Source organism: Corvus moneduloides, chromosome 10 (assembly GCF_009650955.1).
Source record: "Corvus moneduloides isolate bCorMon1 chromosome 10, bCorMon1.pri, whole genome shotgun sequence".
In the NCBI taxonomy this organism is placed as follows: Eukaryota; Metazoa; Chordata; class Aves; order Passeriformes; family Corvidae; genus Corvus; species Corvus moneduloides.
Window position 1 is genome coordinate 8,673,962 of NC_045485.1, and position 18,022 is coordinate 8,691,983.

Sequence of the window (18,022 nt, forward strand, 5' to 3'; positions counted from 1 at the left end):
ACCAAGCTGCGCTCCCCTCCCAGTGACTTGACTGAGGTAACCAAGAGCCACCTGACACTCTGCTTTCACAGCTCCCCCATTTCATGCCTTTCAGAAAATGACTTGACAAACTGGCATGGAATACTACAACATGAAACAATGAATCTCAGCAGTCACTGGAACTGTTAATCACTTAGTTTTAGCAACTAAGACTTATGTTGCAAATCTGTTCCTGGTGGCTGAAGCACACAGTGGCTCCAGCAGGAACAGAAATGCCTGAGCTGAGTGCAAGCTCAGCACTTTTGTGTATCTGCTCTTTTCTAACATATGCACCACAAGCAAAGACGAAGTCAGTTCCTCCACCATGGGCAACAGAAATCTTTGTAGCCTGCATTCACATTGATCTAAATGTTTGAGCCAGTATCTTGTAAATTCATGTTTAAAATGTTATTGCAGAAATAAAAAGAAGAAAAATTAAGATTAAATTTGAAGCAGTACCCCTCTGCCTCCATATCACAGTTGAAAAATCACACCAGACTGGAGAACTGCTAAACTATGAAGTATAACATTGACATGCTCACATTTGGTGGCACTAATATCAGTATGGTAGTGAAAATGAATGCAGATGCATGCTCAGTTTGCCTCCAGCCACAGCAGGCTATGCAGGTGAAAACAGAATTGAAGGATGGAGCTGTGGGGATGGGCAAATGCAGCATTTCTCCAGAGAAGCCAGACCTGCCCATGCCCCTCAATGCTTAGACCCCTGCCCCTGCTCCCTGAGAAAGGAGATGTGCTATTGCTGCCATTTCTGCTACTGCCTTGGATGAATCACTTCTTTTATAAAGAAGGCTTTGCATTATGGAAATAGAGTTGATGATTAGGAAATAATTTTCTATTTAAAAATGTAAAAAGTTGGAAACTACCTAAATCTATAATTTTACAATGCAAAGCTGTGCCAGACATTTAAAATTCTTGATGCAAGGAAGACTTTTATCTGTTAAGGCTTGTTATGTGATTAAAAAGATAGTTGCCTTTGGGGGGCAAAAAAAAAAAGGAATTAAACTCTGAAGAGGCCTCTCCAGTAAAGGAACAGCAGAAGAGCAAAGAGTTGTCAGGGAGAAGACATTGATACCTTGAGCTGGAGGAATTCAAATGCCAGTGATTTAGATGGTTCTGGGAATTGGCAAAAACTGATAGAAAATGAAAACCCTTAACTGTCAGGAGAAATGCTGCTACTCCGTGGAGCATCCCTAACCTGTCAGAATAAAATGCAATGGGAAGAAAAATACTGTAATCTTTAATAGTTAATACTTGCAAAAAGAGGCACTAGAAGAGAGCTTGACACTAGAAGAGAGCTTGTGTCTCTTTTCAAATTGACGTGACACCTTTCCTCACAGTGTTTTTGCAGTTGCCATAGATTTTTTCCCCCTTCCAACTACAGGACACATACTTCTAAATGAGTCAATTCAAAGGAGTTTCTCTTCTAAAATAATCTTCTGGATTTGAGAAACTAATACTTTCTTTGTTCTCTAATTGAATTTCTTTTAGTTCATATGTGGGGAAAAAAAGTGTGTCAAACATAATTTGGTGATGAAAGTTTAAAAGACAAAGAAGTCTAAGCCTGTCAAACCTTTTATTATCCCATGCTATGCTAAAATAATGTACTTTAACTCACACACCCTTCTGGGGATAAGGGTGTCAAGAAAGAACATTCAAGAAGTTTCAGAAAAGAGCTGAAATGACCACAGGAATGGAAAAAGCCTGTCTCAAACTCACATCTGAGAGCCTCTTTTTCATACTAAAAATCAACAATATAACACAAAGCTAAGGAAATGAGATCTACTTCTAAAATTAAACTATGGGTTTTCCCGCAAACTGTGTGCTGCTTGACCTACCTGCATCACTTCCAACAGCAAGGCACCTCTGAGATGTCCAGTGCCAGAGCATGCTGGCAAATTTTGATAAACCAGGTTTCTCTGGAAACACTCCAAACACTGTAGACTCCCACCTTGGCTACAAGCAACTCCCCTGTTTCATATCTTTCCTGGGTACCACCTTGGGTATTAATGCAGTCAAAATCAAATTCGAGGCATTAATACCAGAGTGGTAAGACACTTGATAGAACAGAAATAAGCTTGGCATAAATTTATAGGGATTTAGTTCCTATAAATCTGAAGACCTGCATTACATAAAGGAAATATAGACCAGAGATAATAGACAATTAAAGGAAAATTAAGTGAGCAGCCACACCCACTTTATTAGATAATTTTGAGTTGTTAGAACTGTAGTTCTTCATGTAACTAAGCTCCCTTGATGCTACAGAAAAATCTGTTCATGAGGAAAGGATGAGAAATTAATTAGATCACAAAGTAGTGGCCAACATTGGAAAAGCAACAAGAACTAATGACATCCAAGTTTGTAAGATGATTTACAATTATGCCATCTTAATGATTGGTGCTGGAACTTCTGAAACTCCTTGCAGAATTAGGGTAATACATTTAAAAGTACTAAAATTGGTCAGGTTAAAAAAAAAAAAAAGCAGCTGTCCTTACCTCAGTATTAATTCATGAAGCTTACTGGGAGATAGGCAGGGGACTGAACAGAGAAACAGGAGTGGAAGATCATCAAGAACAATTCATTTGATAAATGAGTACTACCAGTTTCACAATAAAAAAGGGGAACATTTTTGGCTAAAAGCCTACCCGTATTTAGTACTGAAGTGAATGTTGTCAAAAATCAGAAAAGCTCCTTAGAGACAAAAATGAGGAAAATAGCTTGCACTTCAGAAAATGTGAATAATAACAGTGGCTGAAATTCATCAAGGAACTGAAAAAATTAGGGAAGATTAATTACTGACTGCAATAAAGACAGCATTCAAAAAAAAAAGACTAAAGAATATTGGAAACAAATTGTAGGTAGAGTACTTTCATTTACTAACAAGACTGGCTGAACTTTTATGAGACAGAAGTGTATTAAGTTTTCAATAAATATTTCTTTTCATCTGGGGTAAGGGCGGAGGTATTGTTGAGTAGAGTAAGGTGTTGCCCAGTCCACTGAAAAAAGGAAGAATATGCCTGGTTACGTCTACCAGGATTAGGATGTTTCTGAGACACCAGGAGTCTCAGGCATCAGAATTGTGGTGCAATTCTCAGAGCAAATATGCTGCCTGCTGCTATTAACTTGGAGTAACAATACTGGGAATTCAGCAGTACTAGAAAAATGTACATGTGGTGCCAGTATTCCAGGGTGGATGATCTAAGTTGATCCTCAGTGATAAAAAAAACGGTGGGAAATTGGCAAATGTGAAATAACCAGGAGTGGAATACAGTGAACTACCAGCTGATGTGTTTTTATTGAGAATGGATGTTTTCAAACAAATGTGATTATCTACCAAACATGTAATTTGAAAGACTATAAATATAACGAAGAGGATGCAATAGCACCTATAAAGTATCTATTTTTGAATGCCAGTTAAGTGGACTAAGAATTGTCTGATACCTCCCAGCATATCAGAAATGATATTTGGAGGCCTGGTAAAATTGGCCCATTCCCTTTAGTTATCTATGAGTAAATAGACAATTATTGACATTTGTGACCAGTGCAATGGCTGCCAAGACAGGCAGCTGAAAGGCCAGGATTGCCATTAAGAGCAATCAAGCTACAATTTCTTAAAATAAGCCAGGTATTAATAATGCTAAGCTCAATATGAGCACTAAACATCTGTATATATTTCAGTCTCCCAATTTAAGCTGACCACCAGAGATAGATGCTGCAGTTCAGTTCCACACATCTAACTTGGAATTAGTCCCAGATTTCCCTCCTCTTGTCTTGTGAATTGAGGTTCACAGCTAAATCTTCTTTTAAAGTTGTTTATTGTGTAATAATTATTATAAAAGCAAATGTTTATTGATGTTCTTAGTTATGGAGATAATTATTACACCTCTAATTTCACAGCTAAACCTTACTAAATGAGAAGCTATTACTATGATTTACTGTGGAATTAAAATTTTCTACACTTTACCACACCTTTCATTTAATTAAATAAGGGCAGTAAAAAGAAGGGAGTGCAACTTCTGTTTTTTTGGTTTTTGTTTTGAAAGACAACTGTCAGTTACTGAATGAAGCATGAGTTAGTATGCATTTATGTACATATTCATGATGAACACAGACTGACTTCCCAGCTTTGCTAAGATGATGATTACCTTAAAAGAATAAATGGCATGAACATTTAGTTAAAAAAAATAAAATTCAAGAGTTAGCTGAAATCCCTGAGAATCAGTAATGTAGAAAACAAACTCATGTCACAAGAGGTTGACTCTCTTTAGGGGTTGCTTGTTTTCATGAGAATGCTACTTCAGTTTTGTTGTGAGGACAGTGGGGCAGACAGGGGAGCAGTAGCCATGCACAGATTCCCCATAACATTTTCTGTGAACCTGTCAAGTTGTTTTGTTTTTATAAAATAGGGATATTATTTTCCCTTTTCAAAGAGTTTGTGCTCAGTTAAATTCCATGTGCAAAGTATGGAGACTCTTGAAAGATACTGCAAAACCAGGGGCTTCTTCCTTAAATAAGGGACTCTTAAGTGTTACATTAGGAGTGAAGATAATTACACCTTCCACTTCACACCACTCCTTTGAAGACTGTGATATATAATCCACTGTCAGTATTTCCTAAGCCCTTCTTTATTCTTTTTAGCCTAAGTAAGGCTTTATTATGGACCCAAACCCCATGATTAACATTATCCCTGTGATTGTTTTCCTAATTTCTGGAAGAAAATTGTCATCTCAGATGGTCATCCAAATGCACAAGATCACTAAAATACTGCAGAAAACATACCCATTCCTGATTAAAACTTGAAATTAAGAATACCTTCCAATATAATATTCAGAGTGCCTCTAGTTTTCAGGTCAAGGGAACTGAAACCAATGAAAGTGAACTAAAAATTAAATAATTTTATGACATTACTTGAAAACATATGACCGAATTTGTTGTCCCTACCCGTATTTTTATATTTTTAAAAATTTGGTTTTATTTGTTTACCTCCTAATCACATACATCCATACTGATATTCATATTTTATTAGTGGTATGGAATAGTTAAAGTCTCAAAACATGTATGCATATTTTTTTTTATTATGTAGCACATACAAGTTTGAGGATTGATCATACTCTTTTCCATCTATATTTGATTATGGATGCCTGTGCCATAAAACAAAGAGAAAAATCAGAAGGCTTTTCTAGGCCAGTAAGATTCACTGTCAAAAAGGTGCATTTTAAAGCAATAGAGAGCATTTCAGAATTCTGTCTTTAAAACTTAAATTTTGTATGTTTAGCGGTAATAAGAAAATAAAAAGGTTCCATTAGTAACTTTTAAGAATCTGGAAAGCATTGAGTGTCAAACTTATGTTGAAATCTTCAAATTCAGTCACTCAAAAGCCTCTCTTCCTTAAGGCTGCTCTAAACAGCTCTTCTCCATTTATTACCTAGCTCAGATTACACCAAAGCATAGTGCAAAGGCCAGGGGAACATCACAATTTCACCCATATTTTCTAGCATCTGTACTTTTTTCACAGGTGTTGCTAGAGAGGCAAAACCACTCTGACCTTAAGGTCAAATCACAGGGCACTTAGGTGTTGGCAGAACAGAAGGAGCTCAAATAACCATGATTTGCACATATGGACCAAGCAGGACTATAGCACAGGCATTTCATTTTCCAGAGGGAATTTGGAAAAGTGTCAAATATGTGCCCAATACAACTCTATCTATCCTCTGCTGCTCATTTAAAGCAAGATTTTATTCCCTGTGTTATTTTTCAATAATCAGTGGAACTATTTTAATCAGTTACACAGGGAGTAAAAACAACTGGCCTGGCCTAAACCCCACCTTTACACTGTGTTGCTTACTGGTCTCAAGTTCTGTTTAAGATTATGGACAGAGACAGTACCTCTAAATCTCTCTAAATCAGAGCCCTAGGATAAACCCATTTCTCCCTGTACAAATCTGTAATTTGGCACAGGCAATAAACCAGCTTCATGCAGATGCATCTAAAAATCTGTGCCATGTGTAAAGTCCTGATTTCAAACCTCTGAAGTAACTGGCATTGTTCTTATGAATTATTTCAGTATCCTGAGGTCTCTAAGATGTTACAGGGTATCTTTGTTTCACTGGGCAGTTATCTTACTCCATCATCTGCTGACATCTCTCTCACACATGCTTAACTGACAAATTGTGAAGCAAGTTAAAAAAAACAAAAAAACCCAAACAAATAAGCAAACCAACCACTAAAAAACCCAAACAAAATTCTCCAAGTTACTCTGACTTCCAACCGTCTCTGCAGTGAAGGTCTCTGGAGTTAAGCTGGTGCAATGACACTGCATTTGCTATAGCACCATAGTATAAGCCATCTGCATTGATACTAAGGTTAAATTCCAAAGTCAAGACAACTGCAAGGAATCCATGTGCCATCCCAGGAGAGTTTCCGAATCACTGGTGGAACAGAAAGTAGTAGATGCTTTTCTTTTCTTTTCTCTCTCTCTCTCTTTTTTTTTTTTTTTTTTTTTTTCCCTATAACCAAAAGCCACGAACTGCTTGTAATATATTGCACATGACAAGGCATAATCCACCCTCTGCACTAAATGTGTTGTGGAGTAATGTTATGGGAATGCAGGGATTTTGAGTGAGCATTGTAAATCTCAAAGCATCAGGAATATTGAGCAGCACTAATATCTAGAAATAACTTCTTGCCTGTGCTAGGATTATTTTGAGGTCTTTTTCCAGTTTCTTGAAATCAGCTGTCATGTTACAGCACAGAATATAAAACACTTGCAAATATTTTTCAGTACTAAAGTAAACTCTTGATATGTCTATTCAAAAAACAGCTGCAGAAGAGTTTTGAATACGAATAGGACAGTTCAGTTTGACTTCAATGGCAGCTGAGTACCCAGCTCCCAGAGGCTCTTCAAACTCCCCACTACCACACCCCCCTTACAAATAAGAGGCTTTGCTATTACATGTTCTGTGCTTGATAGAATTAGAACCAGAAGTATAATTGTATTAAACATTCTTCTGGTCAACCTGGGAATCCTATTAACGATATTCTAACAAACCCATTGAGAGTCTGCCTAAGTAATACTGAGCAAAATAGTACTTTCTCAAAAAAAGGAGGGAAAAAAAGCATCAATATGTCTGACACAAGTGTGCACTGAAGTGCCAGGAGACTACTTAGCTCAAGTGCTCTGTTCGGCATCTTGGCAGCACACCACAGAACAGGGAGACACCTGACAAATTTTCATTAAAGTTCTATGAACAGGACAGTTAGGTCAGGCTGCCAGGGACCCTGTGTCAGTGCCACTGTTCCAGGAAGTGCAGAATGGGGTGGCACTTCTTCAAGCTGAGTCAGTTTGAGTCAGTGTCTCGTATCTCTGAACACCACTTCATGACATGTAAGTAGAATCATAGTTGCCACCCCTGCAGCCTTGCTTTTCTAGTCTGTATTTTCTACACTGTTATTTTAGGTAGCAGAATAGATGAGTTGCTGGTGCTGCTCTCTTCCATCAACCTATGTTCTTGCAATGAAGGAATCAGGTCAGCCTGCTTGCTTTCTCTCTTACATGCACAGGCACATACACAGAGGAGATTCTGCACTTAAGGATGTTATTTTTAATTCATGTGCAGCTCACCCTGTATGGAGAAGGAAGAGGGCTGTTATACAACTATCTAAGCAGCAGGATCAGTCTCAAAGATAGCAGGTCTTTGAATGAAAGATATATGAGGCATACATCTTCACATGAATGTGTAAACTAAAGGTACCTGTAAAAAAAAAAGCTATAGATAAAGCTAGAAACTAAAAGATAAGGTGTAAGAAGTTGCCTTTTCCAGGCTCTGTTAGTCGAGGAGAATACAGTCAACATCTGACATATTCATCAGTTCAGTGAATTCCTATGTACCCTTGCCATCAGCAGATTAAATCATTATAAACAGTCCATGAAATTCAGGGTATATGCTGTATTATAAATTCCCTTAAAAAGCTGTGAACTCACAAACTACATTAAGCTACTCAGGACAGCTCACAGAAAGACAGCAATACATTTTACAATCAGTGAACACAGTGCCTTCTCACTATCATTCCATCATGCTGCAGTATGACAGCACATATAATGATATTCATCCTTAGTCTCTACTGCTGAGAACAACCAAAAATTCTCCTCAGGTTGTACGGGAACATTTAAGTTCCAGAACAACTTCTGCTGTACACGGTAGTTCTTTCTTCCTTACCTTCAGCTGCCTTGATGGTGTAGCCATTCTCTTCATTTGGTGGCACCTCCAGGAGCTGCATGACCCTGTCCAGCAAACCATGGATGATCTCAAAGCCCGGGCTTTTGTTGTAATAAATCGCACATAAATGTCTGTAGTTTCTTGCCCCTACATCTGCAGAAGAAGGAAGCAATTATGTTACCTGGGAAACTTTATCACACTTCTAACCTTGCCTTTTGCATCACTTTTCTTCTGTTGCCCTGTGAGGCACTTGTGGCTGAAAGGAGAAATAAGTATGTAAAATGGCTTCTCTGACAGACCTGTCACATAGCCTGAGGAAATAATGGAATTTATTTAACCCACTAGACTCTCAGCCAGAAATGCAAAGAAAGATATAAAGTACCCTATGCCTTGAGCAGGAAAGAGGTTTGTTATATGCAAGTATCTTCTACGCAGTGACAGGTACCAAGCATAAAGCTAAGTGTTAAAGAAATTTAAAACAGACAAGCCAAAATGCAAATCCCCAGTAGGCATGGAGAAGCTTGTGATGCTGGTGGGAAAGCTAAATATTTATAGAACTCGGCTGTAGAACAACTACCAGCACAAAACAACCAGCCCACAACCTGAAATGAGTATAATAACGTTAGCATGGTGATCTGTGAAAAGACCTTAACACAGAGGTTCCCAAATCACAACTGTTGCTTTTTGGGATCATCTTGGACATCCCTGCAACCAAGTGATTATGAAAAATGTGCTACACTGCACAAACTCAAACAGTGACATGAGTATCTCCCACTTTGGACAATTCCTTAAGTCAAAATCCTGCCTTATGCCTTCTGGTATTATTGATTTCAGCAAAGTATGTTCCCCTTCTTTTAAATTTTCAGAATGAGTATGTAGCAGTATGTTGCTATCCTTGTACCTCGAGGCTACCCCATTGCAATGCATACTGCCTAGGACTAGTGTGGCCTGCTCTTGAGGCTTTACTCATTGTGGATTTCAGCATTTTGATCAAGTCAACAGGAACCAAGCCCAAAGGAAAAAGAAAAGGAATGGGTTTTTCAGGTAGCACAGTTAAGTAGTGAAACTTCTTCACCACGGTATTTTGTGGATGCCAGGAGTTTGCACAGCTCTGAGGAGGCAGATGAAGTCCATAGCTGATAAATCCACTACTTCTTACTACAAAGAACCACATTTATGCTGGGAAGTCCCTGAGCTACTCCTGGCCGTAGAGCAGGGGAGCCCTCTGGCAACAGCATCCACTTGTACTTGCTCACCTGCTCCTGCCCTGACAAGCACTTTTAGCCGTCAGTTAAAAGTTAAACTACAGTCCCAGGGCATTAATGTCTACCACATGAGAAATTAGAGATTAAATGAAATTTACATCTTGTTTATTTTCTCCAGCTAAACAGTAACAGAAAAATCTGTCAGGAACTAAACAGGAAAGCATCTAACAAGTGACCAGAAATACACAGGTTAAAACAGACAGTAAAAGGCAGGAGCAGAGCCTACACACAAAATGAATGCTCAGCCTTTTTGAGACAGAACTCATTCAAAACTTCTAGGGCAGCTACTTGGTACCACAGCTGCAAGTTCTCTCATCAGTCACTGAAAGCTGAACTTACTGTGGCAGTAAGTCTGCATTTGTCACTCAGCACTTTTTCCCTGTCATTAATAATGTGCAGTGTTAAATAATGCCGGAGAATGCAATCCTGAAGTTAAAATGGCAACACAGGAAAGTAAAGGCTACAGAGAAAATATCAATAAATGCAGCATCTGATTTTGGGTCTGAGCACTCTGGCTGCTCTGCCCCTGTGTCACATGTGTCTCTGTTTCCCAGCTCTACTGAGATACCAATCAGTAGGCACTCATAGATGGTCAATGATTTATTCTCATGTTGTATTGAGCAACAGAATAGAAAAAAAGTATTTTCCCTAAGACAGCACGTTCTTTGGGCTACAGGTTCAGTAAAATGGTTTCCTTTTTTTATGAGTAATTATGGTAGCAGAGTTTGTGACAACTATCTGAATTTTAATTTCATTATGATTAAGATAGTGCTGCCTTCAGACCAAGCATCAGAAATAAACATACACAACATTTTTTATACCTCATGCTTTCAATTTTAGAAAACTTTGGTAAAGGAAAGGTTGCTTTTTCAAGTGTATTAAAACTTACTCCTTTACAGAGTTATATCACAAGAGAGGAAGTTCATTCACTACAAGTGATAGGAAGAAAAAAAGATCTTGGGAATTGTAGGCACAAGCTGGCAGATGTTAGAAATGCTTCAGTTCTTTATAACTCACTTAGGAGCTCTCATGTCATGCCATGAAACATTTCTATTTTTCAAACGAGCCTGCCAATTCATTCACTGTCAACCTAAATTATATATAAATATATTTGTGTGTATATACTTCTGAGACTTCAAAGCACTTTCTGGGGATGCTGCTGGAAAACAATCCAAAGGATGGGCAGCTGCTCAGGAATATGTGAGCCAAAAGAGCACAGAGGAAGATAAAGCAACCTAGTACACTGTTCCTTTCCAGATTAGAGATACTTCAAAAAAATGACCTGGTGATCAGAAAGGGGGACACCTGCTCATGCAAAACTTGTCTTTTAGCCTCCAAACTATTTTCTGCAGATAACCAACACTTCCAGACAGTTGGAAATATGCTTCAAAAGGTGGCAGCAGCTGTGTTCACAAATGATGTAAATTGTGCTAAATGTGTGCTACCATAAGCTTGCCAGATTCTCCAAGATCACTGGTCAGAGGTGATTTTCTAATGGATTAATTCCTTTTATTGTGGTAGGTGAGAGGAAGGGTATTCTCTGTTAGGCCTGGTGGTAAAGGTGCTGACTTACACCGTAAACTAGTGTTAAGTATCCTACCAGAAGTGATTACCTAGTGTTACAAATTAACCACACAAGTGCTGTGCAACATTTCCTTTGCCTGAGAAAAACCGTTTTTGCTCAGATTTGGTTCCATTTAGTTATATTACATCTGCCACACATTTTTCTAATTTAATATATCAAACCTTTCTGCCAGATAAGTCTGAAGAGAAGTATGTTCAGTTCACCTTGGTAAGCAAAAGTTCTGTGTAAGAAGGTGCTTTATTAAAACCCAGTGTGTTTTAAAGACCTAGGTTCATTCACACATGGATGACTGCAAGATGCCATTTAAAATAGAGTTAATGTCAGTACTCTTTTGACCCATACTTTTGAAATTATTAATTGGAAATTCTGCATGCCAAAATCATGAAATAATAAAATTAAATTAAGTCAGTCTGATGACATAAGCCTTGTGCAGGAAATCTCATTCCATATGTGAGGACAACCCCATATTTTTCAGTTTGCAGTTGCCTTTCTCTGCCTCCAGCCCCCCCCTTCAAAATGGTTATTAGGCAAGTTTAATTTTGGAAGTCAATTTGGGAAAGACAGTAGTTATTCTAAACATACCATTAAAACCCATTCCAGATACTGTTCACAGTCTGTAAGTGCTCAGTCCATGAGAGGGCTGCCCAAGAGCAGAGAGCACAAAGCTGCTGCCTTAGAAGTCTTTGTCTGTTACAATGATTCCCATCAAAATGACATACACCACAAAATCATTCTTTATAAAACTGTTAAGCAGCCATCCACATAAATGAAAGCTTTCAAGAGCTACACTCGACACACATGGAATAAAAGTAACAATTTAACTCACAAATTTTATAATGCCAGAGTAAATGTGCTCCTTAGTCCAAGATAAACAGCCCCACTCTTGGTTCTGAAGAATGCTGATGTTATTCTGCCATCTGTTCCACGTCTTTTGCATTCTAGCTAACTGCATGCCCAACAAGGAATGAGCTGCACCACTAAACTGTCTGTATTTAATAAAAAAAGAGCCTACATGGTTTGCTAAAACTGCTTGTTTTGCTTGGCAAGGCTCTTTTTTCCTTCAAAAAGGAAAAAAGGTAATCTACAAATTAAATTCATCAACAAAGCAATTTACTTGCCATTTTGTTTATGCCTTGTATAAACCTTTGTTTTGCAGATCCCAGATACTTTAAACACAACCACTAAAATCTGAAACCAGATAATGAAACAACAGAACCATTTCTACCACTGAATTTGAAGTAATGTCAGCTTTTTTACTGAGAGGAAAAACTCCATTGAGAATTGCAACTCTTCCCAAAAGTTGTACCTTGTGCACTCCTTTTCCCTCAACATACCCTAGAGAAAGAAATGAATCAGTAAAATTTAGGCAAATTTTTAACATTTAAAAATCCATTTTTACAGTTTGTTTTACTGTGACATATTTTTCCAGATAAAGGTAATTTAAAATTTTGATCATGTACAGTGAAATCAGTGCAAAGAGGCCCCAAAACACAGGAAGGATTTCACTGAAGCTTTTGGAAAATGAACAAACTGCTTTGGCTGTTTCACGTACAACAATTAAGGCTACAGAACAATTCCAAGGCAGCCACGCTTTCTTAGCATAGCTGGATCAAGTGGAAAGATAAGGCTATTATTTTTACTAATGAGAGAGGAAATTTTATACTGTGGAGCTTTTTATTTACGGATACAGTTTTTTTACACAGACTTGCCCCATTCTCTACCCTCTATCTCTGCTATCAATCTCATTCTTTGTACTGGTTATCAGCTTCCCAGAAAATAATTTGGGAGAACAAATACAAACAATCTTGTTTAAAGATGATGGAAAAGGGATTCACGTTGAGACACGCTGACCCCAAAATCTTCCTCCGAATAACTGTTTTCTGGGATAGAATCTGCCTATAAATAAAAGCTGCTCTTCCCAGGCTCGAGACATTCTGCTTTACAGCTGGCACGGCCCTGCACATCACTGAGACTGCAGTGGTCTAAACAGGCTCTGGAACTGTAACAGCAGCATGCCTTCGGTATTTCTGCTTTCCAAGGTTTGTGCTACTTGGAAACACTACCAACAGGTAGTTTCTCTCATAGGTTACATCCCCAATAAGAATATCAATTACATTCCTGATAAGAATACAAAGGAGCACTAGATTAAGAGCAAGAAAAATAGGCACATCAACAGAAGCACTTTAAATCAGGTTGTTTTTTGGTGCAACATTGTCATGTGTTTATCCTTGCAGATTTTCAGTATCTGTGACAGATTTTAAGGAAAATTTAGATGCCTATTCTTGCACTTTTGAGAGAGTATCTAAAATAAACCACGTTTCCAGCCACTCTAAAATCCAGCCTGTTACACCAAGCTCTTAAATCTTGTGCTGTGCACATTAATAAAAAATCCCAGTGTAGTATGGAATGACTATTATTATGGAAATGTCTATTTTTAAGGAAATACAGATTTACTTACTATTACCATTTGGTATGTAAATGTATTTCCATTATCAAAGATTCTGAGGAACCTTCTCTTCTTACCTGTATTAGGATCTTTTACTACAATGTCAGAAAGCTCAAAGAGTTTGAGAGGCAAGGGCATCTTTCTGTTGGCAGCAATAGTTTTCAGCAGCCCAGGAAGGAGGGTTGTACGTGCCACCTGCAGGACAAACAGAGATGCTGCAAATCAAATACCTTCAAAAATATCTCGTGGTTTTTTTTTTTTTTTTTGTCCATTTGTAACAAGAGTTTAAAAGTAGTCAAGTGCAAATACTGCACTTATCTCTTATGTTTAAGCAACTTTGACTGAGAATTATTAAACATGGAAATGTACATTCTCTCCATGTTCTATATACTGCATTTTCTCAGAGAGTTTCTATGTGAGCTTAAGAACCCATACCATTTCACAGGTGCTTGAATTGCAGTGCAGAGTAGAAAAATAATACAGAAAGTGAAAAAAATTCACATAAATTTACTCACACATACAAAAGGCAACTTCTAAGTGCAGTTTGGGAAATATTAAGTGTTATCTAAAATGTTATCTTTATACTACAGGAAAATACTATGTAACATTCAGTCATGGGCAACCTGAAATCTATAGAAAATGTGTTCAAAGAACCAAGCAAGAGACAATCACACCTGTGAATGTATCTGTAAGAACAGTAATGTTTCCTGTGTTTTCCATTCAAACACTTCCTTTGAATTGCACCTTTTTTATTTGTCAGACTAGAAGAGTCTGATTCAGTAAATCTAATGTAAGAGGGGTGGCAGTGACTGTCTGCTCCTTAACTGCAAGTTAAAAGTCATCATTTGCTCACCCACAGTTACTTCTTATGCTTGGTCATGCAGCATTTCTGTCTATTTATCCTACTTTTCATAACCCATGAACAGTTCCAGCTGCACACTCAGTGTAAGACGGTCCCTGGCATCACCTTGCCACCCTTGCTGGCAGAGGACAGGGGATGGGGAGAGCCATCCTGAGAATCTCATCACAGCTACCATCTAAAGCTGAAAGTTTATAGTGCCTCACAAACAGCGATCCTTCCCAAAGTTCAGGGAGGCCTATAGATTTTAAAAGATTGAAGCTATTTTTGCCACAAGGAATTATCCATCCAGTAATAACCCTGCTTAGGAGCATTGCAACGGCAGAGGCCTGCCATCTTGCAAGAACAGGAGTCTGAAATTGTATCTGGCTAGAAGGGCTGCCATGTTTTCTCTTTTTGGTCACACTCTATTGTTTGTTGGTGGTACATTCTATACTGCTTGCTGTAATCTGTAATGGTCCAAACAGGTTCCAACAGTGTCTTGCACAACCGCTTATTTGTGGTACCAAGTAAAAGGTGTGCAAAAATTCTGTTCTTGAATCTCAGAGCAGCAGAAGACTGTCATCAATACTAGAGATAAGATGTAGAATGGTATTTTAGAAGCTCAGACAAATCAGATGTACTGAAGAGCTTAAGTGAAAAAACCCACAAATCACAAAATATTAATAGCCCACAGACTTCTGAAACTTTTCAAAACCTTTCTGAAGTGAGTTTACATTTGTATTTCTTAGGCTAGAAAGAAAGAAAAGGCCCTCTAAATTTACCTTCCTTGTACACTAAAGAAAGCATATTAAAAAAAGCAAAACAGCACTCTTGAAATACAAAACTTATGGGTGCACTCTTCGCTATTTTCAGAATTGTTGAGAATACCATACTTGAGCTCTCACTTTCTGCTCTAGCTAAGATCAAATGATCTAGAAAGGGGTATTAAAATACTTCAAGAGCACCACAGAATTGAAAAAAAAAAACCAAACCAAGAGTAACAATGATCAATAATAAAAAAAACCCAACCCAAATGTTTTCTACTCAAAGCTCAGGAAGTTTAGAGATTGCCAAGTCTAATAGTTCCTTTTATGTTGAATAGGTTTTCTAGATGAGGCAGTTGATCAACCATCTGGGATTTCCTGCAGTAAGACTGCTCAATTTTGCCACATTGTGCCACACAGAGCATGGTACTTTGCTTTCTTGAAAAGCTGATAGTATTTCACACTGGAAGAGAGATTTCTCAGTGAAGGAGAAACAGCAGATGACATGTTCAGCACACAAATATACACAAGCTCTTTAATGCAGGAAATGGAGCTTATAGTTTATAAATTTTATTTCGTGTAGGTTCCTTTCCCTCCTTTTTAAATATAGAATCCATGACAATATTGCTTTCAAGATATGAATGATCTCACCTGAAATTCTGCCGTTTTGGGGTTTGCTATGTGCACAGCGTTTGTTGCAGAGATATCCATGCCAAGTTTATCTGCAATATCTTCTTGAGAACACTGAAAATGAGACAAAAACCCATCAAGGTCAAGTAGTTTATTTTAAAAAGACAGTAAGCCAATGATGAAATTTGATATCAAGAATGAATAATGGAATTGTAGCACTGTCCCATAATATATGCTCTCACGTGTAACACTCGTAACACAAATCAAGCCCTAGTCTTAAGACTAAGTAGGCAAACAGATTTATTTACAAATGTTAATTACTAACCAAAATAAAGCTGGGTTTTAAAAAAAAAAAAAAGCTAGTGCCTATTTAGGCTTCTGTCATGGACTGCTGTCATTTATTTTAAAATCAGGCTCAGATTCCACACCCTGACTTGCAGTGGGTGAAGTATTTTGTTCTGAAAATAGCACTTGTAAAGGGACTGGTATCTGTTCTTTCACACAAAGTAAGACAATCCCTTGAGGGAAACTTCCAGAAAGTAAAGCACTGTCTATGAAAAACAGGTCATATGGCCAAGCCTTCAATTTTCAGAGCTGCGTAAGATTCTTGCAGTTTGCTCATGTGTTGGGGTTGGAATGTTTTTAAAGCCCCTATTCTAAAGGTGTATTTTTAAGCTGGTCAGTAAAACAATATGCATTCACTTTATCAGGCTCAGCCAATGTCTGTGCGCATACTGCAATAGATGCTCCGTCTAAGATCCACACTCAGATTTCCAGAATTTACAACTTTATTAGAGTAATAAAGAAACCAGTAGCAGACTAGGCATGTAATTGAGGATTTGCTTGTGTACTGCAGTCTCCCAGAAGTGTTCCCTTTGCACTGGCAGCACTCAAAAGGTATGTTGATAGACTAACTGTGAGAAACATGAGCAAATGATACCATCTGAAAAAGTTGATTATTGAATAACAAAAAAATTCCAAATAACACAAGGAATGCTGAACTTAGGAGGAGAGAACTGTGTTAAACAGTTTTCAGATGTGTATCTGAACTACAGCATGTTACTGTGATTTAACTAAATGCATTCTGGCTAAACTGGAGCTCCTCACAGAAGGCAACGTTATTGTGTACAAGGGTAATTTGGGGCTCTAACCAAGAAACAGACTGAGTGCATAAATATATAAGCAGTGTTTGTCATATAACACTGGGGTACAGAATTGTAGCCTAAATTATAGTTATCATAGTCATAAGCCTCACACTGGTGTTTTAATAAAGTGCTGGGGACACAGCAGGCTGTGGGTTTCATCCTGCCACAGCAGAAAAAAAATATGAAATGTGATATCATGATACACTGCATGACCTTCAAAAATTCTGCTGTTGCAGCTCATAAAGGTTCTCAGTTGTAGCAATGTAATATATTAAATGTTTCAAGCATATTACCTATTTGGTGCTGAAAAAAACGAACTGTATTAAGAGTAAGGAAAAACTTTATAAGTTTGATTACATGAATTATTTCTTCAACATGGTACTACCACAGGTCTGAATACCTCTGTCAGATATTAGCACTGCAGGAGGTAATACTACTTATTGTCCTGGTTATATAAATGAGTTAATAACCAAATATTAAAATTGGAATATATTTTTCAGAATGAGACCAAATTTTGCTTTTGAAGCTCTGTGAAATCTGAAGGTATTAAAATTTTATTTAGTCCATTTATATTACCAAATTTGATAGCAATAGCTGAACTTTTCAACTACCAGAAGTGTTTTAGGAGCCTGAAATGCTGCATCTTAAAATATTTGAGTAAATTATCAAAAAAATAATCTGTGAGCAGATCATTCTCTCTTTTAGGAAATTGTGTACTTTGAAGGATTTTTACCTCTGGCCATCTAGTAAGTTTTTAGGTTCAGGAAGAAGTTGAGAAATTCCACAGAGATTTTAATAGACTATGTGATGGTAGCTCCCCATATGCTAAAATGTACACAAATTGGACATTTAGGCAAAGGCTTTGAGCAGATCTTGCAATAGAAAGGATTTTTAAAAATGTGTAATATATTTTCAATAGCTGACTATGCCAGTCTCCACGTATGGACAGTTACCTTACACGTTTGGAAGGCATGGGAGCGTACTTAACTTTTTTGGTTTTAATCGTAGATCTCTGACAGGTTCTCTGTTTCCTACCATACATTCTATTGTAGCACAACAACCCTGCTGTATAATTTCCACAGTACAAATTATGT

General features: G+C 37.7%; 1 protein-coding gene across 1 annotated transcript in view; it reads right to left on the reverse strand.

The window, feature by feature from the left end:
- FARSB (phenylalanyl-tRNA synthetase subunit beta) overlaps positions 1-18,022 on the reverse strand; it is a 37,016-nt gene that overhangs the window by 6,898 nt on the left and 12,096 nt on the right. Inside the window, exons 14-16 of the mRNA XM_032119762.1 lie at positions 15,805-15,897; positions 13,626-13,743; positions 8,253-8,405 (exon numbers count right to left, since the gene is read on the reverse strand). Coding sequence (XP_031975653.1) covers positions 8,253-8,405; positions 13,626-13,743; positions 15,805-15,897 — 364 coding nt within the window. The remainder of the gene's footprint in view (positions 1-8,252; positions 8,406-13,625; positions 13,744-15,804; positions 15,898-18,022) is intronic.